This window comes from Pseudophryne corroboree, chromosome 1 (genome assembly GCF_028390025.1).
Source record: "Pseudophryne corroboree isolate aPseCor3 chromosome 1, aPseCor3.hap2, whole genome shotgun sequence".
Classification (NCBI taxonomy): Eukaryota; Metazoa; Chordata; class Amphibia; order Anura; family Myobatrachidae; genus Pseudophryne; species Pseudophryne corroboree.
In genome coordinates this window covers 855532337-855554642 of record NC_086444.1, presented here as the reverse complement: position 1 = coordinate 855554642, position 22306 = coordinate 855532337, and the positions used below count along the sequence as shown (strand labels likewise).

The window sequence follows — 22306 nt, the reverse complement described above, 5'->3', positions numbered from 1 at the left end:
CCGCGCCGCCGTCCCCCTTACAGAGCCAGAAGCAAGAAGACGGTCCTGGAAATCGGCGGCAGAAGACTCCGGTCTTCATTAAGGTAGCGCACAGCACTGCAGCTGTGCGCCATTGCTCCCTGTGCACACCACATACTCCGGTCACTGATGGGTGCAGGGCGCTGGGGGGGGCGGCGCCCGGGCAGCAATTAGAGTACCTTAAAAGTGGCAAATCACACATAATGTAGCCTAATAAGCTATATATGTGTAAAATACCCCTGCCACATCATGATTATAAGAGCAGGAGAAGTCAGCCGAAAAAGGGGCGGGGCTATCTCCCTCAGCACACTGGCGCCATTTTCTCTTCACAGTGCAGCTGGAAGACAGCTCCCCAGGCTCTCCCCTGTAGTTTTCAGGCTCAAAGGGGTTAAAAAGAGAGGGGGGGCACTAAATTTAGGCGCAAATCTGTGTATTATAGCAGCTATAAGGGAAAAATCACTGTGGGTAGTGTGAATCCCTGCATTATATAGCGCTCTGATGTGTGCTGGCATACTCTCTCTCTGTCTCCCCAAAGGACTTTGTGGGGTCCTGTCCTCAGTCAGAGAATTCCCTGTGTGTGTGCGGTGTGTCGGTACGGCTGTGTCGACATGGTTGATGAGGAGGCTTATGTGGAGGCGGAGCAGATGCCGATAAATGTGATGTCGCCCCCTGTGGGGCCGACACCAGAGTGGATAGATAGGTGGAAGGTATTAACCGACAGTGTCAACTCCTTACATAAAAGGCTGGATGACGTAACAGCTGTGGGACAGCCGGCTTCTCAGCCCGCGCCTGCCCAGGCGTCTCAAAGGCCATCAGGGGCTCAAAAACGCCCGCTACCTCAGATGGCAGACACAGATGTCGACACGGAGTCTGACTCCAGTGTCGACGAGGTTGAGACATATACACAATCCACTAGGAACATCCGTTGCATGATCTCTGCAATGAAAAATGTGTTACACGTTTCTGACATTAACCCAGGTACCACAAAAAAGGGGGGAACAAAACACTGGCTGCTTTTTCTCCCCAAACATAAAACCCATCAGATGAGTGAATGAAGTGTGTGAAGAAGCGTGGGTTCCCCCGATAAGAAACTGGTAATTTCTAAAAAGTTACTGATGGCGTACCCTTTCCCGCCAGAGGATAGGTCACGTTGGGAGATATCCCCTAGGGTGGATAAGGCGCTCACACGTTTGTCAAAAAAGGTGGCACTGCCGTCTTAGGATACGGCCACTTTGAAGGAGCCTGCTGATAAAAAGCAGGAGGCTATCCTGAAGTCTGTATATACACACTCAGGTACTATATGGAGACCTGCATTTGCCTCAGCATGGATAGTGCTGCTGCAGCGTGGTCTATTACCCTGTCAGGACAGGGATACTATTTTGCTAACCATAGAGCATATTAAAGACGTCGTCTTATATATGAGGGATGCACAGAGGGATATTTGCCGGCTGGCATCCAGAATTAATGCAATGTCCATTCTGCCAGGAGGGTATTAGGGACCCGGCAGTGGACAGGCGATGCTGACTTTAGAAGGCACATGAAGATTCTGCCTTATAAGGGTGAGGAATTGTTTGGGGATGGTCTCTGGGACCTCGTATCCACAGCAACAGCTGGGAAAGAAAACAAAATTGACCTCAAGTTTCCCCACAGCCTAAGAAAGCACCGTATTATAAGGTACAGTCCTTTCGGCTTCTGAAAAGCAAGCGGGTCAAAGGCGCTTCCTTTCTGCACAGAGACAAGGGAAGAGGGAAAAAGCTGCACCAGACAGCCAGTTCCCAGGATAAAAAATCTTCCCCCGCTTCCTCTGAGTCCACCGCATGACGCTGGGGCTCCACAGGTGGAGCCAGGTGCGGTGGGGGCGCGTCTCGGGAACTTCAGCGACCAGTGGGCTCGCTCACAGGTGGATCCCTGGGTTCTGCAAGTAGTATCACAGGAATACAAGCTGGAGTTCGAGGCGACTCCCCCTCGCCGTTACCTCAAATCAGCCTTGCCTGCTGCCCTCGAGGGGAGGTAGTACTGGCGGCAATTCACAAGCTGTACTTCCAGCAGGTGATAATCAAGGTACCCCTCCTTCAACAAGGCCGGGGTTACTATTCCATAATGTTTGTGGTACCGAAACCAGACGGTTCGGTGAGACCCATTCTAAAATTGAAATCCTTGAACACTTATATACGAAGGTTCAAGTTCAAAATGGAATCGCTCAGGGTGGTTATTGCAAGCCTGGACGAAGGGGATTACATGGTATCACTGGACATCAAGGATGCTTACCTGCATGTCCCCATTTACCCTCCTCACCAGGAGTACCTCAAAATTGTGGTACAGGACTGTCATTACCAATTCCAGACGTTGCCGTTGGTCTGTCCCCGGCACCGAGGGTATTTACCAAGGTTATGGCCGAATTGATGATACTCCTTCGAAAAAAGGGAGTTATAATTATCCCGTACTTGGACGACCTCCTTATAAAGGCGAGGTCCAGGAAGCAGTTGTTCGTCGGAGTAGCACTATCTCGGGAAGTGCTACAACAGCACGGCTGGATTCTGAATAGTCCAAAGTCGCAGCTGGTTCCTACGACGCGTCTACTGTTCCTGGGTATGGTTCTGGACACAGAACAGGAAAAAGGGTTTCTCCCGGAGGAGAAGGCCAAGGAGTTGTCATCTCTAGTCAGAGACCTCCTAATACAAATACAGGTGTCGGTGCATCAATGCACGCGAGTCCTGGGAAAGATGGTAGCTTCTTACGAAGAAATTCCATTCGGCAGGTTCCATGCAAGGATCTTCCAGTGGGATCTGTTGGACAAGTGGTCCGGGTCGCATCTTCAGATGCATCGGCTGATAACCCTGTCTCCAAGGGCCAGGGTGTCGCTGTTGTGGTGGCTGCAGAGTGCTCATCTTCTAGAGGGCCGCAGATTCGGCATACAGGACTGGGTCCTGGTGACCACGGATGCCAGCCTTCGAGGCTGGGGGGCAGTCACACAGGGAAGAAACTTCCAAGGACTATGGTCAAGTCAGGAGACTTCCCTACACATAAATATTCTGGGACTAAGGGCCATTCACAATGCCCTAAGTCAGGCTAGACCCCTGCTTTAACACCAGCCGGTGCTGATCCAGTCAGACAACATCACGGCGGTCGCCCATGTAAACCAGCAGGGCGGCACAAGAAGCAGGATGGCGATGGCAGAAGCCACAAGGATTTTCTGATGGGCGGAAAATCATGTGTTAGCACTGTCAGCAGTGTTCATTCCCGGAGTGGACAACTGGGAAGCAGACTTTCTCAGCAGGCACGACCTCCACCCGGGAGAGTGGGGACTTCATCCAGAAGTCTTCAAAATGATTGTACACCATTGGGAAAGGCCACAGGTGGACATGATGGCGTCCTGCCTCAACAAAAAGCTAAAAAGATATTGCGCCAGGTCAAGGGACCCTCAGGCGATAGCTGTGGATGCTCTGGTAACACTGTGGGTGTACCAGTCGGTGTATGTGTTCCCTCCTCTGCCTCTCATACCCAAGGTACTGAGAATAATAAGAAAGAGAGGAGTAAGAACTATAGTCGTGGTTCCGGATTGGCCAAGAAGAGCTTGGTACCCAGAACTTCAAGAAATGATCTCAGAGGACCCATGGCCTCTGCCGCTCAGACAGGACCTGCTGCAGCAGGGGCCCTGCCTGTTCCAAGACTTACCACGGCTGTGTTTGACGGCATGACGGTTGAACACCGGATCCTAAAGGAAAAAGGCATTCCGGAGGAAGTCATTCCTACGCTGATTAAGGCTAGGAAAGATGTGATCGCAAAATATTATCACTGCATATGGCGAAAATATGTTGCTTGGTGTGAGGCTAGGAAGGCCCAATGGAGGAATTTCAGCTGGGTCGATTTCTGCACTTCCTACAGTCAGGATCGACTATGGGCCTAAAATTGGGTTCCATTAAGGTCCAGATTTCGGCTCTGTACATTTTCTTCCAAAAAGAACTGGCTTCACTGTCTGAAGTTCAGACTTTTTTTAAGGGAGTGCTGCATATTCAGCCCCCATTTGTGCCTCTAGTGGCACCATGGGATCTCAACGTGGTGTTGGATTTCCTGAAGTCGCATTGGGTTGAGCCACTTAAATCCGTAGAGCTAAAATACCTCACGTGGAAAGAGGTCATGCTGTTGGCCTTGGCGTCGGCCAGGCGTGTATCAGAATTGGCGGCTTTGTCATGAAAAAGCCCTTATCTGATTTTCATATGGATAGGGCGGAATTGAGGACTCGTTCCCAATTCCTTCCTAAGGTGGTATCAGCTTTTCATGTGAACCAACCTATTGTGGTGCCTGCGGCTACGTGGGACTTGGAGGACTCCAAGTTACTGGACGTAGTCAGGGCCCTGAAAATATATGTTTCCAGGACGGCTGGAGTCAGGAAAACTGACTCGCTATTTATCCTGTATGCACCCAACAAGCTGGGTGCTCCTGCTTCTAAGCAGATTATTGCTCGCTGGATCTGTAGCACGATTCAACTTGCACATTCTACGGCTGGACTGCCGCACCCTAAATCTGTAAAAGCCCATTCCACGAGGAAAGTGGGCTCTTCTTGGGCGGCTGCCCGAGGGGTCTCGGCTTTACAACTTTGCCGAGCTGTTACTTGGTCGGGTTCAAACATTTTTGCAAGAGTCTACAAGTTTGATACCCTGGCTGAGGAGGACCTTGAGTTGGCTCATTCGGTGCTGCAGAGTCATCCGCACTCTCCCGCCCGTTTGGGTTCTTTGGTATAATCCCCATGGTCCTTACGGAGTTCCCAGCATCCACTAGGACGTCAGAGAAAATAAGATTTTACTCACCGGTAAATCTATTTCTCGTAGTCCGTAGTGGATGCTGGGCGCCCATCCCAAGTGCGGATTGTCTGCAATACTTGTATATAGTTATTGCCTAACTAAAGGGTTATTGTTATGAGCCATCTGTTAGTGAGGCTCAGTTATATTTCATACTGTTAACTGGGTACAATATCACGAGTTATACGGTGTGATTGGTGTGGCTGGTATGAGTCTTACCCGGGATTCCAAATCCTTTCCTTATTGTGTCAGCTCTTCCGTGCACAGTATCCTAACTGAGGTCTGGAGGAGGGTCATAGAGGGAGGAGCCAGTGCACACCAGGTAGTCCTAAAGCTTTCTTTAGTTGTGCCCAGTCTCCTGCGGAGCCGCTATTCCCCATGGTCCTTAGGGAGTTCCCAGCATCCACTACGGACTACGAGAAATAGATTTACCGGTGAGTAAAATCTTATTATTCACAAGAAATAGTTGTAAAAATGCAGTTTTTTTAACACATCACAATAAATACAATGAAACTGTATTCACTATCCCCACTACTTTGTGTTTTATCCAGTATCAGCAGGCGTTTCAGCAGCAATTTCTTCAGCAACAGTATTTGATGCACTCCCTCTATCAGCAACAGCAACTTCCACACCAATATCCAGCCATGGTAAGTCTGCTTTATTCCATCAGTCAACATTTTTTTTTTGTTTCTTAATGGCCTTGGTTTCATTGGTAATTAAATAAAGTTCACATTCCCCTATGGGATGTAGTCACAATGGCATTTGGGATCCGTTGGTCACGATGCTGGTGCAGGAATCCAATAACATGTCAGAATGCCAGCGCAGGAATACTGCCCATTGGAATTCCAAAACTAGGTATGTCGGGGTTGGTTAGGGTTAGGCTGCAGAGGGAGGGTTAGGCTGCAGGGAGAGAAGGTTAGGGCTAGGCTGCAGGAGGGGAGGGCTAGGGTTAGGCTGCCGGGACAGAGGGTTATGGGGAGAGTTTATCTTCTGTTGAGCCCCTTCCGGGATTATGACTTGTCGGGATGCCGCCGCCGGAAGTGTTATCTTTATAAGTATAATGGGGAGTGATTAAACCACCTCCCTATGTTCCTGGATGCTGAAACACCGTGCTAAGCATCTCTATACAGTATTTTCTATCTAGCAAGAAACCCCGCACCCCATGCAAGCTGGGCGGACAATTGAAGGGGACCGACATACGGTTGCTTGCTGTTTCCCTTTGCGGTGTCACATAAACTAGTGGCTGGTCTGCCCCGAAAGCCAATAGTCTCCTCTTTCGCATGGTAGCTCTCTCGAGTCTCTGGGACACCCAGAACCGGAGATATCTGGGCACAAAGTGGACCCTTTTTCCCATAGACTATAATGGGCACGTTAATGCAGACCCACCATGGGTTCCGACGCTTGCCGTTAGCCTTGTGGGGGTTACAGAAACTTGAGGTCAGTATCTTCTGGTAGCTAATCGTCTCCCCTTCCATACCAACCTGGTTCTGAGCCGATTGGACCCTCAGAATCTGAGATATTAAGCTTTAAGCCCATTTTCATTTAATTTAATAGCTCGCATAAACCTAACGTCAATGAACTATTTCTTTAACACATTCGTTTGCGTCTGTATACACTAGTTTTATTTATTGATTTATTGGTTTCTTTTTTTGGGGTCCCGGCAGAGAATTAATATTTTTGACAGCGTCTCTGAACTCGCCACCTCCCCCATCACCCTTCCCTCTCCCCTGAGAGACTGATCTTTTCAAACAAAGAGGCCAGCTTACAGTCAATAAATTGCCAACACAGTATGTAAATGAAGGGCTGACCCTACAGTCGCTTTGGTTGGGGGAAAGGACTAGGGAGGACCAGAGTGAATGTACATTAAACAGTACAGTACTGTGCTGTGGATTTGCGTGTCAAACGCCCAGACAGTTAGTTATGGAAACAGATCTTTTCCTGTGTGCATAATTCTATTGAATGTAAGGTTAAATATATGAATGTTATAAAAAAAGAGAATTAATAAAGTGTCAAGAAGAAAAAACAAAGACATTCGCACTTTGGGAATCGAACCTGGGACTCTGAGCATGGGGTGCGGGACACTTCACCGCTTGCCCACGACGCCTGGTGATAGAGACACAAGCTCATGTGTAAATGTAAGCAGTGGTCCCTTCCCACGGGTTTTGCTGTATTGGCTACGAGACTTGGACGCTCACATACAGTATTGTATACCTAACGTCAATGGACCATTGCTTTAACACGTTCGTTTGTGTCTGTATACACTTTTTATTTATTGATTAGTCTATGGGACTTGGACGCTCACATAACCCTAACGCTTGCATCTGTGTACCCTAATTTTATTGATTGATTTATTGGTTTCTTTTTTTTAAATTGAGACTCTCCGTCTAACCATTGGTCTGTGTGTACAGTATACAGTAACATTACAGTCGTCACTGACCATTTGCCAGAGCTTGTAGATCAATCCGCCACTAAGCGCTCTACAGTACTGGATTAGTGGAGAATTACCCACCCAGTGGTGGAGATGTGTATTGCATGCTTCGTATGTAGTCATGCCTAAACGTGCCAGTCCGTGCAACAACTGAACAATCTGAGCTATCGCTTAGGCATGACTAATCTTCCATTTAGGTGGAGAAACAGCAACAATGAGGGATGCTTCATCTGTGTGTAAATATATATATATATATATATATATATATATATCTCACATGATAATGTCACATATGCATCTGCAATTGGTAAATAGAAGTAGGGAAGAGTTAACAAGCTTTTAAAACTTCACTTGCTGTTCATAAAAAAGTTACATCACCATGACCTTGTTTTTTTCTCATACGATTTTATTTTTTATTAATTAGTCCTTGTTTAAGTTTTCTTTAAAAGTCTTCAACATGCTGTTTATTAAATGGTGAATGCTGCATGTGGAATAAACACTTTTTTCTCACAATACTGAATACTGTGAACCAGCTTTAAATGACAATTGGGCTACTGGGGCCTTTTGGATATTTTTCTGTTGCGCCTCCTAAAGCATCAGTGATTAAATATTATACCCCTTTCACATCGCACAAATAACCTGGTATCGACACGGCATATTGCCGTGTCGACACGGGTCAGTGTGCGATGTGAAAGCACTTTCCAAGAATCAGCGGGTCGTCTGACCCGGTAATTCAACCCGGTATAAAAGAAGGATTATACCCGGGTTGAATACCGGGTCAGGTGCAGTGTGAATGGGAGCCGCGTCGATGCGACACTGTTCCCATTCACAGCATATGGAGAGGCGGCGCAGGAGATGAGCTCATCTCCCAGCGCCGCCTCCACCCCCGCCCCTGCTGCTGCTGCGCCCCCCCCCGCTGCTATGGCAACCGACCCGGTATATTGCTGGGTCGGAAAGCCAGCAAAGGAGCGCAAATGCCGGATCCCACCCGGTAAGGACACGTTTCTTTTACCAGGTGGGATCCGGCATTTGCGATCTGAATGCGGTATTACACTGTTCAAAAACAGATTGACCACAGTTTTTATCTCCATTTTATGCAAGCACTCAATTATTGCAGATGAGCTGTTCTTTGAGTTTCCTTCCAAAATGTGTCCTGTTTATTAAGTAGGTATTAAAAATGTGGCACTGCTGAAAGCAATAAAATAATATATGTATCATTTTCTGTTGGTTTTTGTCAGTTCCACATTTTAAATGTACAGTATACCTGTTTAACTAAGTACAATGTAGGGATCAATACAGGGCCGTTTCTAGACAATTTGGCTCCCAGTGCGAGATTTCAAAATGCGCCCCCACCCCCCCCCCCCAATTGCTCCAAAAAAAATGCGTGACCCCCCCCCCCCCCCCCATATAGCCATGAAAAGAAAAAGCTCCCGACAAGGGTGTGTGGCCTGATTAAAATGGGTGTGGTCTCATTAAAGTGGGCGTGGCCTCTTCTGATATCATCACACCCACCACAGGGGGAAAAAAATAAAAATAAAAAAGTCCCCTTTTTACACATTACAGCAAGCAAGTGTCCCCATATTACACAGCGCGACAGGCAGGTGTCCCCATTTTACACAGCGCGGCAGGCAGGTGTCCCCATTTTACAAAGTGCGGCAGGCAGATATCCCCATTTTACACAGTACGCAGGCGCCCCCATTTTACACAGTGCGGCAGGCAGGTATCCCTATTTTACACAGTACGGCAAGCAGATATCCCCATTTTACACAGTACGCAGGCAGGTGCCCCCATTTTACACAGTGCGGCAGGCAGGTATCCCCATTTTACACACTACGCAGGCAGGTATCCCCATTTTACACAGTACGGCAGGCAGATATCCCCATTTTACACAGTACGCAGGCAGGTGCCCCCATTTTACACAGTGCGGCAGGTATCCCCATAGGCAGGTGTCCCCATTTTACACAGTGCGGCAGGCAGGTATCCCCATAGGCAGGTGTCCCCATTTTACACAGTGCGGCAGCGGCAGGCAGGTTTCAAGTGGGGGGGAGAGGGGGGGAGAGAGAGAGAAAGAATACTTACGTCTTTCCGCTCTTCGGTCCCGCCGACTCACGTCCCCCGCGCCGGCCGCCTCCTCCTTCCATGCTTATCTCCTTATCGCCTCTGCCCGAGCGCTCCTGCTCGGGGGGCGGAGTTTCGCAGAATGACGCGTTTGCGTCGTGACGTCATGACGCAAACGTGTCATTCCGCGAAACTCCGCCCCCCGAGCAGGAGCGCTCGGGCAGAGGCGATGAGGAGTAACAAAGTGCCGCGGCGGGCGCCCCGTGCGGTTGCACGGCTCGCCCGCCGCTAGAAACGGCACTGGATCAATAGTCCCTCAGTATTCAGTGATCAAGGTACGCTAGGATTTAAGCCCCATCTGCCTTCCCTTTGGAATGCCATACAAGTAACTGTTTAAAAACCACAAGTTTGAGTCTCTGAAGTTTTAAAACTTTTTTTTACATAGCTCACTATAAACTATATTTAATAAGTTAGTGTGGGCCAAGTTCAAATATAACTAATAAGTAGCAATAACTGCTCAATATTTACATTGTTGCATTCAAATATAAATTGATTTCTGTATATACTGGCTGTTTCATGTGGTCGCATCAATCTTTGGTAGCTTCTTACAGATGTGTCCTCTTACATCTTTGCTGCAGTCACGCTAAACAGCCCTTGAAGTCGCGTCATGCCGTGGTGGGATTCAGAAGTGTTGAACATCTTTTTTTGCATATTTTTTTTCTGTGAAACTGCATCTTAGACGCTAAAAAAAATGCTCGGCGCTACCGAGTCACACGGCACTCACGCGTTATGTGTAACACGACTTGTAGCGCGCAGAGCAAAGATGTAAGAGGACACAGTTCCAGAATTGCTTACATGATCACATAAATGGAGCACTTTCAGAGTGCTCAATAGGTTCCCTAATTTTGGGAAGGTATGTGATTTTCAAAGTGACTGAGGATAACACAGAATGTATAACCAACATTAGTTTGCCAGTCTGATCATTATTCTTACTTGGGTTCCAGGCAGTACATTGTAAAACGAACTATACATTATATACATTCTTACTATTTCAAAACTCTCCATCGTGTATTATATGTTTTCACACAGGTTCACCAGTATCAGCAGGCTCAAATGCAACAGCAGCAGGCCATGCTCCATCACCAGTCCCACCCTCAGCAGTATCTGACTTCTCCTCAGGAGTTCACGGCAGCCTTAGTTTCATATGCAGCTCCTCACCCTGAGCAAGTGGGAACAATGAGAAACATGTGTAATACCAACATGTAAGTTACTGTTAAATGTTGTTGCAACTATAATACACAAAGAACTATAGTAATAGTAATCCAAACTTGTGCTAAAATATACTGGAAACATACTTACTTTTAACATAAAAACTAATGGGTATAATAAGTTCAGTTCGATTTTTGATATTCAAATATGAGAATATATTAAACTGAGGGGGACATGTACTAAGCAGTGATAAAAGTGGAGAAGTTGCCCATGGCAACCAATCAGCTGCTCTGTATATGTTTATAGTATGCAAATTTTAAATGTTACGTCACTGCTGCTTGGTTGCCATGGGCCACTTCTCCACTTTTATCACTGCTTAGTACATGTCCCCCTGAATCAGATAAAAGCTGTTTGGACAGGATAGTTTACAGTAAGTATGTGAGGACAGTAATATTTTAGAGATAACTAGTGCATAAAATAAGTATGTTCTACAAAATCATATTTACGTTAAGTGTGGTACGTATTTGTACAGTAGATTATTTTATGTAGTTAATAGAATCTACTTGCACTTCTGCTGAAGGATATAAAAGCAATGGATTATTTTATGTTCAGCTTTTATGTTATTAGAAAACTCTGCTGGCACTTCTACCATAGACTGTGTATGCAAGTAATCTGTGTTAATTCATACAGTAGCATCCATCTTTATATAAACTCCCTTTTAATGTTTTTCTCCACACTTATAGCAGTTAGCTGGCGTTCCCTTCTCTGGGGTTATACGTGACAAAAAGCCACTGTACAGTGTACAGAGCAGGAGGTCCCCATAGAGTAGGCAACAGAGGACCCTTAGCCATTTGGTTAATTGTGCATTCACTTAATGATTCAGTCCACCTGGACAGAATTATAGTAAATTAACTGGAACATTTGTTCAATGGGGATCAGTATGAGATCCCGGTGTCCAGAGCGCAGCGTGTCCCCTCTTGTGTGCGCCACGCTTCGGGTCTGGTGGGAACCTTAGGTCGCCACAGTGTTGTATTCCCCCTTGGGTGGTGGAGTGGACCACCACCCAAGTGGGGGAAATCGCCGGCGTTTGGGACTCCGACCGCTGGTATTCCAGCTGGTGTCGGGATTCTGGCGTCGGTATCCTGACCGCTGGGATCCCGACCTGCAGTCAATTGACTGCCTCCCGTCCAATGATGACTTGTATATAAGAGGACATGCTGGGCGAGACTGGGGCACAGGGGAAATCCCAGATGGGCCCCACTGCCTGGGGCCCCACCACCTCCTCTAGGGAGCAGGTTCCAGACTTTGCATTAGAATTATAAATGATACTTATGTTACCTTAGACTGCACAGATCTAAGGTGTATTTTCTATAGTGCCGTTATTAATCTGGTACATTATGCATGCACTATATATATTTATCAAGGACCCATACCGTGCACTCTCTAGTGGTAAGCCAAATCTGTGGTGACTGTCCACTCAGCATACTCTAACAAAGGAATACTTTTTAGTTTGACTTGCTTACATTTTGAAGTGGTAGATCTTAAGATGTAGCTTAACTCATCCCATAATACAATAATTTTTCCTCAATCACTGTTGCTGCTGTTTTCTGTAGTCAATCAAACTTTTTTTTATATAAAATATTTTTTTCCTGGCTTTTATAGTTTACTAATATTGTTTGCAATGAAAAATCACAAAGTGCAAATAAGTGTAGTAGTGAACTATAGTACAGTCAAATTACTTAGCAGTTGACTGTCCATCATTTGGTTTTCCGTTACAGATGTATCCTCATACACTTAGCTTCTATACGCCATACTGAGTCACTGAGATTCTCTGAGGGGAGTAGTGTACTATATTTGTCTTTACATTTTGTGGTTTATACACATCACAGATACAGCGAAACACCACTCTGTACTAGAGACGCAGGGCTGCAACTTTAACTGCGCAGGAATTACTTTTAAACTCTTACAAAGTTGCAGGTGAAGCACAACGGAACTTGGCATGTGAAAAAGCAGCTGCTGCTTGCATCGGACCCCTTATGTAGATTCAGACTCATACACATATTATTATTATCCTTTATTTATATGGCGCCACAAGGGTTCCGCAGCGCCCAATTACAGAGTACATAAACAAATAATCAAACAGGAAAACAGCAACTTACAGTTGATGACAGTATGGGACAAGTACAGGGTAAATAAACAGTTACATCAGCAGATGACACTGGAATAAGTAACAGGTGGCAGAAGACTGATGGATTTGGTGTAGTTGAAGATTATTAAAGTAAGAAAGGATAAGCACATGAGGGAAGAGGGCCCTGCTCGTGAGAGCTTACATTCTAAAGATATATATAAATGATGTGCATCAGATTGATCAGTGTAAGCTAGCAATGTAGTTTTGTTGTTCCTAGTTGTTTTATTTGAATAAGACACACATTTTGAGAAAGAAAGACGCTCGGTGCAGCCAAGTCGCCAGTGCCCAGAGAGGGCTATTGCTGTGACTTGAGCAGCAGTGTATGAGGACACATCTGTATAAATAACATTTACAGATTTCCCAATGTTGATATAAGATTTGATGTAGAAAGGCAGGTTTCTGGAGGGCTTATGGGTGTGAGAGGATCAAACTACTTGTTGCATCTAGGTCAGACTATACATTGTTTACAAACACGTATAGGATATAGAAGTGATATTATTAAAGGTCAAAATGTTTTAATTTTTAATTATTTTAGTCCTCAGTCTCCCTAAAAAGTAGAATTATGGGGTGTACCATACCCAGGACACAGGGCTTCACCATACTCGCACCAGATAAATATTGTAGACAATCGTTACTATGCATTGTTATAAGAAAGTAACTAATTGGACATACAGTAGCTTTGGGTTAACCCCAATTCTTTACTTGCCTCCTGCATTTGGGTGAATCACTGTCTACAAATACCAAACTCCCTGAAAATGTTGAATTATATTACAATTAAATTTGAGGTACTCTGTGTTAACAAATGAACTAAAAAAAATAATTTAACCCTGTTCAAAAGTACTGATTAAAACTTTTTAAGATAACAAATCCAATTTCTCTTACCTCCTAGAGGATGCTGGGGCCCACATTAGTACCATGGGGTATAGACTGGTCCCCCAGGAGCCATTGGCACTTTAAGAGTTTGAGAGTGTGGGCTGGCTCCTCCATCTATGCCCCTCCTTCCAGACTCAGTTTAGAAAATGTGCCCAGAGGAGCCGGTCACAGCTAGGGGAGCTCTACAGAGCTGCTTTAGAAAAAGATTTTTTTAGAGTTTGTTATTTTACAGGGAGGCTGCTGGCAACAGCCTCCCTGCTTCGCGGGACTAAGGGGTGTAGTAGTGTCCGCCCTGCGGGGTCTGAGCCACTATCTCAGCTGACAGGACACTCAGCTCCTGAGGGGATCGATCGTTGACCGCCACAGGGGATCGCTCACCCCAGCAGTATGCTGCCACCCCCTTACAGAGCCAGAAGATTGGTGGCGAGTGAGTCACTGACCCCCCTAGCAAACGGGGGGGCCGGTGTGAAGATGGCGGCAACAGGGTATGGAGCACAGTACTAACTGCGCTCCGGGGCTCAGCGGTACATAGTGCGGCGCTGTGAGGGGCGCCCTGAGCCAGCGCCAACACCCTACACTGGTCACACAGCCTGTCGGGGTCCCAGGATCTCTGCCAGCATAATTCCTCAGGCCAGTATAATCCTATGAAGAGCGGGAAGACAGCGCCATTTTGGGGGCGGAGCTTCTCAGAGCGGACCTAGCAGCGTTCAGCGCCATTTTCCTGCCTGCACAACGCTGTCAGTGAAGAGCAAGTCCCTCCACAGCAACTCCAGCTATCTATCACGGTACCAGGGGGTTGTAGAAGGGGGGTAAGCTGTATACAGAAATTCACGTTATGCCACACAGTATGAGGAGAAATTCACGTTATGCCACACAGCATGAGGAGAAATTCACGTCATGCCACACAGCATGAGGAGAAATTCACGTCATGCCACACAGCATGAGGAGAAATTCACGTTATGCCACACAGTATGAGAAATTCACGTCATGCCACACAGTATGAGGAGAAATTCACGTTATGCCACTGATAAAGCTAATTATTTATCTTGAACCTAAGCAATATACTTATTAAAGACAACATACGCAATAGGCGCACGAGGTGCTGTAATGGTACGCACTTAGCGTAGCGGACGCTGTACCGCGAGAGCGGGATACGAGCGGCGCTGACGCTCACTGATTTACACACAGACTACCTTGTAACAACACACTATAAGGGTATGCTTATACTGTAAACCTTAGTACTGTAATATTATCACAATGTAACGCTGATTAACCTTCATGATATGAAAGCTGTTTGAGCGACTGAGACGCTCAACAACCCTTTATACTAACTAGTGAAACACACACTCCTTGCTAAGGTTCCAACACCTTTACTGACGATATTTAGTACGTAAAAAAGGGAAAACAGATACAGTTCATACACTACAGACCTGACATAAATACCTAAACACAATAACTAAGCAGAAATACAAACACTAGCAAACGATTGCAAATACAAATAAACAGAAAGAGGATAAATGGCAAACACTTATAGGTTAGCTACAAAAGAACAATTGCATACATACAGAGTAACGAAATGGCCACAGAGAAAAACTTACACACGTGGGGATGAATCGCATGCGCTATCTGGAAACCAGCTCTCAGTCATCACGGGGAAAACCTTTTGGAGAGAAGTGAGGCTGGTCTGGTTATGGGGGTCTTTATATACACAACATACTGTACAATACAATGGGCCCTACAATCTCCTTGTTCATTGGACACAGGAATGTCTCTCTGCACTATGACAAAAGGTCATAGGTGGATTTGAACAGGTGGGCTGTGACTATTTCAAACTGCTCAGATGGGAGGTATCCTCAAGATTCCCGCCGCATGGATAATGAACCGCAAATACAGTAAATGTCCATAAACTACTCATAGACATAACTATACGCAGGAGCGATTAATCTCTACCTAACCAGCACCGGATTGTTTCTAATAAAATACTCTTCAGTTAGGTACCAGACACCACTGTTCAACCTGTGTCAGACCCTTTGTATCGTGAAAAGAGGAATTCCCAGGTCCCTGAACTATTTACACTAAACATACTTGCAGACATTATTAAGGGGATTAATATCTACAAAACACATTATATTGGTTAAATATGTAGCGATAGAGTCGCTCGCTAGTCGCACACAAACTCTACCGTAAATGCACATCCCCACGCGCAGGCGACGTGGGAGCGTCCCTTACGCAACCTGAGGGGATGCGTACGCACGGGGGAGTGGGTGCACGAGCAGCGGGCATGTGCATTGGGGTTAGTATATGGCGATGAGAATAACGATATTTTTCGACTTTGACACCACACAGTATGAGGAGAAAAAGATCAAGTTATGCCACACAGTATGAGGAGAAATTCACATTACGCCACACAGTATGAGGAGAAATTCACGTTATGCCACACAGTATGAGGCGAAAAAATTCACGTTATGACACACAGTAGGAGGAGAAATTTACATAATGCCACACGCTATTAGCCACTGTCTGTTAAGTTCCCTCTCTCGTTATTCCCATGTTTAGTGATATGACGGGTGCAGGGAATGTGGGACCCTGTAATAAATGGACTCAGTGGGGGGTATTCAATTGTTTGAAAAGTCTGTTGGGTGTCTGTTTTTTCCTATCTAATAGGAAAAACAGACACCCAACTTTTCAAACAATTGAACTCCCCCTATATCTGCAGTTAACTTCCACACTTCCTGTTCCCACCCTCTCCTGTTTTATTATACTTACCCCCTCCCCCTCATTCCCATTGCTGTGGCAAACATGTAAAAGTGTGCGCACGCCTATGCTTGCATATAAAACGGTGCTGGCACACTTTGAGTACATGCAACAGGTTTTATATTCCTTTGTTAATCTTCACTTCTTATTTATCCCTGCATACCCTGTTGTGAAGGAGACTTGTAACCATTCAAATAATCTAAATACAGGTTGAGTATCCCATATCCAAATATTCCGAAATACGGACTTTTTTGAATGAGAGTGAGATAGTGAAAACTTTGTTTTTTGATGGCTAAATGTACACAAACTTTGTTTAATACACAGTTATTAAAAATATTGTATTAAATGACCTTCAGGCTGTGTGTGTGTATAAGGTGTATATGACACATAAATGAATTGTGTGTATGTACACACACTTTGTTTAATGCACAAAGTTATAAAAAATATTGGCTAAAATTGCCTTCAGGCTGTGTATATAAGGTGTATATGTAACATAAATGTATTCTGTGCTTAGACTTATGTCCCATCACTATGATTTCTCATTATGGTATGCGATTATTCCAAAATACGGAAAAATCCGATAACCAAAATACGTCTGGTCCCAAGCATTTTGGATAAGGGATACTCAACCTGTACTCCCATTATTTCAGAACATGAGTGAGCTGATCATTATTTCAGAACACGAGTGAGCTGATGTTGTGGGAGGCAGTGACCTGCAGTTTGCGTCTTTGTGTTAATGATTACAGGGATGCATGTGACAATGCATTGTCATGTGTAAAATAATCAGTGGAGATAAATAGGAATCTACTGGCTGTGGTATACTGGAAGTAGGATACTCACAACTATAGACACATTTTTATTTATAAAGCTCTGGCCTATTAGTGCTGTACATTAATGGAATCACTATATGACACGGACAAATGACATTCAACACATGGAAATAGATTGTAAAAAGTAAAATAAAAAAGTGCTTAGTCTTAGGGGGGAATTCAAATGTTTGAAAAGTCGGTTGGGTGTCTGTTTTTTTTCTGTCTAGTAGATAGGAAAAAACAGACACTCAACTGACTTTTCAAACAATTGAATATCCCATTTGAGTCCTGTTGGAGAAAGAGCACTATATAAATAAAAATTATATATTATTATTATTATTATTATTATTATTATTATTAGAGGATTGAGGAGCACATGACCAATAAACTCACTTTGAGAGCTAAACTGAGATGGTGTTTCAGTAGATATTCTAAACAACGTTGTCTCTGTTGTGATGACCATCCTAAGCACCTCTTTAATAATTTCCTCAATTTTGATTGTGATGCTCCTGTCAAAGTTGTGTGTGAAGTGTGGAGCGTTAAGGGCATTTCTATAAAAAAAAATGTTTATTAATTATTATAATAATTTGATTTGTGTAGCGCGTTTCTCCCGACTCAAAGTTGCCTTACAGACATCAAAAACATGATAAATTATACAAAGGATTTAGAATTCTAGCAAATGCAAACCTACAGTACACAGAAATAATTAACAACCACAAAGACCTAGAGAGCACAATAAGCATAATTGCAGGGTTTGGTGCAGATATTTTGGATAATAACTTCCATGGATTGACCGTTCCATCCAAAAAAGGTATCAAATGAGGCAACTGTCTTGGTTGCACTACGTAGGATTACCCTGGGTGAAATAGGTTACAACCAGAAGAGATGAGAAAAAATGGGTGGTTGCAGTGTCCTAACGCTCTGAGTAATCCCAACATAACTGCCAGGTCCATGAATTTTTCATCCTATCCACGAGTGCACCAAAAGAGGCAGCTATAATAGGTGCACTACGAAGGTTACACTGTGGGAGATAAGCCATACAAGGACCCAAGGGAAACATGAGAAAACTGGTACACGTGTATTAGTATGATATACTCTATATGAAGAACCTGCACACGAGCATAGCAATATAGTGGGGTGGAAGTACTCAGACGTAGCATACGGTGGGGTGGAAGAAAATGGTAAAAAAAAAAAAAAAAGTGATAAACCAATATATGTAAAAAGCACACTAAAATAGCCTGCTGCGGTCCAGTAAAGAAACCGCCAGTCTGTTGTAATTGGTCTCCCACCGCAGAGCAAGTCCAGCCTGTGCTGCCCTAAGTGGGGAGAGGGTACCCACTGTTGTTTGGGTAGACAAAGCAGCCATAGAGCAGGGAAGCAGCCAGGCAGGAGAATGGGTGATAATTCGGCCATCAGACCGATCCTCTCCTCCAGTACAGGCCCAGGGGGCCTGGTGGCAGAGACAATGAAAAGCCGGCTGTGATGGTAATGAGGGAGGCCAACGTGTGGCAAGATAGCGGCCTTGACCTGGTCCCGGTGCTCCCCCTTCCCTGCTTCCTGCTCCCCTCTAGAGGCAAGTCATCGGGCTCCTGGGGCATCCCTCAGAGACACCATTGGGTGATAGGAGGAGGTGGAGGCCGCAGTAAAGGGTCTAGGATTCCTCTGTAGCTGCTGCTATTGCTATTGGCAACTTCTCCATTGGTCTACTTCTCCACTCTTTACATTTCTTCATACATCTCCCCCAGTGTCTCAAGCATCTCGCAGTAGTTCCAAGCAGTTATAAAAGAAATTTAGCACCGTAATGTGAGACCCAGCTGGAGGCTTACTAGCAATACAAATCGGTCACAGTACTCATGGGTCTGTAGATATGATAAAACAAATGTTTGGGTGCACCAAACGGATGTGGACTGCTCACTGAAGTGGGAATGGAGAGCTGATTGAGCTTGTTAGATGGACACCCATGCAGGTGTTCATTGTCTTCCCTTTCTGCAATAGGTGCGGACAGATCTGTCGGTGGGTTCCCTTTCCATGGATCATGCTGCTGGGTGACACGAGGGAGCTGCGGCAGTAGTTGCTGGTCAGGTGTAGCTGGTAGTAACTCCATACGTAGAACTGGAGATGCATTTAATGAGATAACACAGGTGCCCTGGGGATAAGCACTTTTAATGAGTTTCTTCTCCTAGAACCAGGGGTTTCTTCAGAAGGAAAAACTATAATACCATATGTGAAGCACCGAAGATAGTAAGATTTAATTTGTGAACTACATGTACTAAGACAGACATGGATATATGCAAGCTCCTTGAAATGTGTTTAATAGTGTATATAGATTTCTAAAATAGTACTTTTTATACATAATTCACCACATTTTTGTACATGACATTAAAAGTACTTAAATCAGTATTAATATTTTATTTATTTATTTATTTACTTATTTAATACTACAGGCCTGGAAGTGTCCCAGACAAAGAGCCTTCTTCCAGTATACCAAAACAGACTGGCAACAACCCCCCTGATATGTCGGGCTGGAATCCTTTTGGCGATGATAACTTCTCCAAGTTAACAGAGGAAGAGTTGCTGGACAGGGAATTTGACCTCCTGAGATCAAGTAAGGGGACACTGAAGGCTTAATTTGCTTCACAATAAATTGGACACACAAGCTTTCAGCCAGAGATTGCCCTGGCTTGTGGACCACAATTAAACACACAACTTCTTTCTACGTGTCTGAGGGGCAACATTGTGTCCTGGTTTGTTAGGAAACAAAATACATGAAAAACAGTCTACCAGGAACAGCCATTGATGGTACTGTAAATGAGAGCTCTTACAACAAGTACAAGGAGGGACTGTAATGTGTCCTACTTGTCTGCTTTATTTTTCTTATTATTTTAACGAGTTGTGTCAGACCAGTGATGCCCTTTGACGATGCCTGAAAGAAGAGTTGGTCCTTTTTCACATTATGTTAATGTTTGTAATGTCCAACTAATAAGTTCTGCCTCTACGAGTTATTTCTTTTTCCCCAATATGGTTAAATAAACCTGTTCATCTTTCTCTTTCGTTTGTTTTGCTTGGATGTGCTGAAATCTTCTTTTATCTTCAACACATGAATAGTTACAAACATTACAAAATATCAACATCAGTTGTAGTTGCTATCACCTGTCTGTAATCAGAAAACACCCACTTACATGTCATCATTCTTTTTAAAAGTATTTTGCTGTGGATTGCACTAACATAATCCATAAAGTGCTTATAGATAGATATTCCTAGATTCACAGTGTGTCTTACATAACCAACCCGAAAATCAGACTGTCACAGAAGGCATTATAAAACATAGGAGTTTACTAATGAACTGAATGAGTCAAGATACCCAACATATTTAAGATACTGTATAGGGCAGAGGTTCCCACACTGTGTGCCGTGGCTCCCTGGGGTGCCTCGGGACACTTGCAGGGGTGCCCTGGGTTGGTGGTCCAGGACCAATTCAAATTATTCATGGTCAATATAATAGGCAAAACCAGTGCTGGTGGCTACCAGTCATAAAATATGTGGCCAAACAGAAGCAAATCTTGTCCCTCACCACACAACTGACCCCAAGGATGACATATAAATGTGATCTACTTAATGTAGTATTTCTTTCTAAATTTCTCAATAAGAAATTTTTGGCGTAGGGGTGTCGTGAAAAAAATTCTGATCTTCTAGGGCGCCGTGATTCAAAAAAGTTTGGAAATCACTGGTATAGGGTCTATGTACTAAGGTCTGGAGAGAGATAAGGTACCAACTTTTAACTGCCATGTTACAGGCTGTGCTTGAAATATGAGTTAGGAGTTGGTTGGCTAGTACTTTATTTTCGTCCACTTAGTACACAGACCCCATATATCTTCAAGAAAACCATTACAGTAGTCCCAGTAATAACTAGGATTCATTTGCCATTATGCTCCTCTATAGCTCCATTACTAGTATTTTTGTTCACTGTGTTTTGTTAAAATGAAATAAACAATATCTATGTTGTAAATAATGTAATGTGGTCATGCAAAATATCCACTTATAAAATAATTTTAATATATTAGATATAAATGCTAATAATATTTGCATGAAAAAAACTAAATGCTAACACTTAACATTAATATTTCCTTTTAAAAGCATTGCTAAACTGTTTCATTTGAGAATTTGTATGACGGAGGGTTTTATCTGACCAGTTTATGTAGAAAGCTAGTCAGCCTGTGGTTAGTAGGTTTGCCCACTGGATGGCAGCAAAATGCATACATTACTGTTGTCACTAAATTACCAGATTCTCCGTAGTGGTCATTTTATAATAATAATAATACTAGGCTGTAATAGTAATAATGCTTTATGCTAAATGTAGACCAAGATATTCCTTGGTTTAAGGCTTAAACCATGGGTTTTGCTAGAAGAAGACTCAGCCAAGATTTTTTTAGTTTTGTTTTGTAAGGTACCTTGATATGTGTGCTGTCAGTATATTTAAATATTACTGTCCTAACAGACATTGGTCAATCGAATGGCATGTCAACAGGTCATACAAAATGGCTGGGAAATCACTATTGCAAGGTCATCATAAAGTTGGCAAAATTTTTCAGGTTTATTGCTTTGCATGCATATTAGCTGGTGTGGCTACTGTATACAACATAAAACCATTGTACAACTCACTAGTGTAACAAATATCATACTGTACTTGGCAGTGGCCAATGTTTAACCTGCCCAATTGACCAGCAAATGTAACCAGTCTTGTGCTACCCACACTAACTGAAGCAGAACGGAGTAGTCTTAAAATCATCAGTAGTTTATTAACAAAATACATTTTTATCTTATTAGTCTGTATGATTATTGGTACTATATTATATTAATATTATTAGCATATCTGTATTAGTGCAGTGGCTATTTGGCATTTGTTGTACAGCACTTGTCTGGATATATGTGGATTGTACAGTATGTCCACAATGTGGTGATATTGAAGTTGTGGCTCATGTATTGAACCAGCCAGAAGTTGATAGTTTTGGAAACACTTGTGATCCCTAATACGTTTACAGCCTGATTCCCTGTTCTGTTGATCCGATCTCCCGATTGGCAGACATGCCTGATTGGGGATTTTTAACGTGCTGTTTTTTGCTAAATTCCCAATCAATTTTTGTTCAGAATCTGGAAATCGAGGCTTTCACTA

General features: G+C 44.1%; 1 protein-coding gene across 2 annotated transcripts in view; it reads left to right on the top strand.

Annotated features, from left to right (window-relative positions):
* The window catches only part of BMP2K (BMP2 inducible kinase), a 406412-nt gene that overhangs the window by 345969 nt on the left and 38137 nt on the right, over positions 1–22306 (top strand). For both annotated transcript variants that reach the window (XM_063919964.1, XM_063919966.1), the window contains exons 12-14: positions 5369–5464; positions 10393–10565; positions 19581–19741. In XM_063919964.1, coding sequence (XP_063776034.1) covers positions 5369–5464; positions 10393–10565; positions 19581–19741 — 430 coding nt within the window. The remainder of the gene's footprint in view (positions 1–5368; positions 5465–10392; positions 10566–19580; positions 19742–22306) is intronic.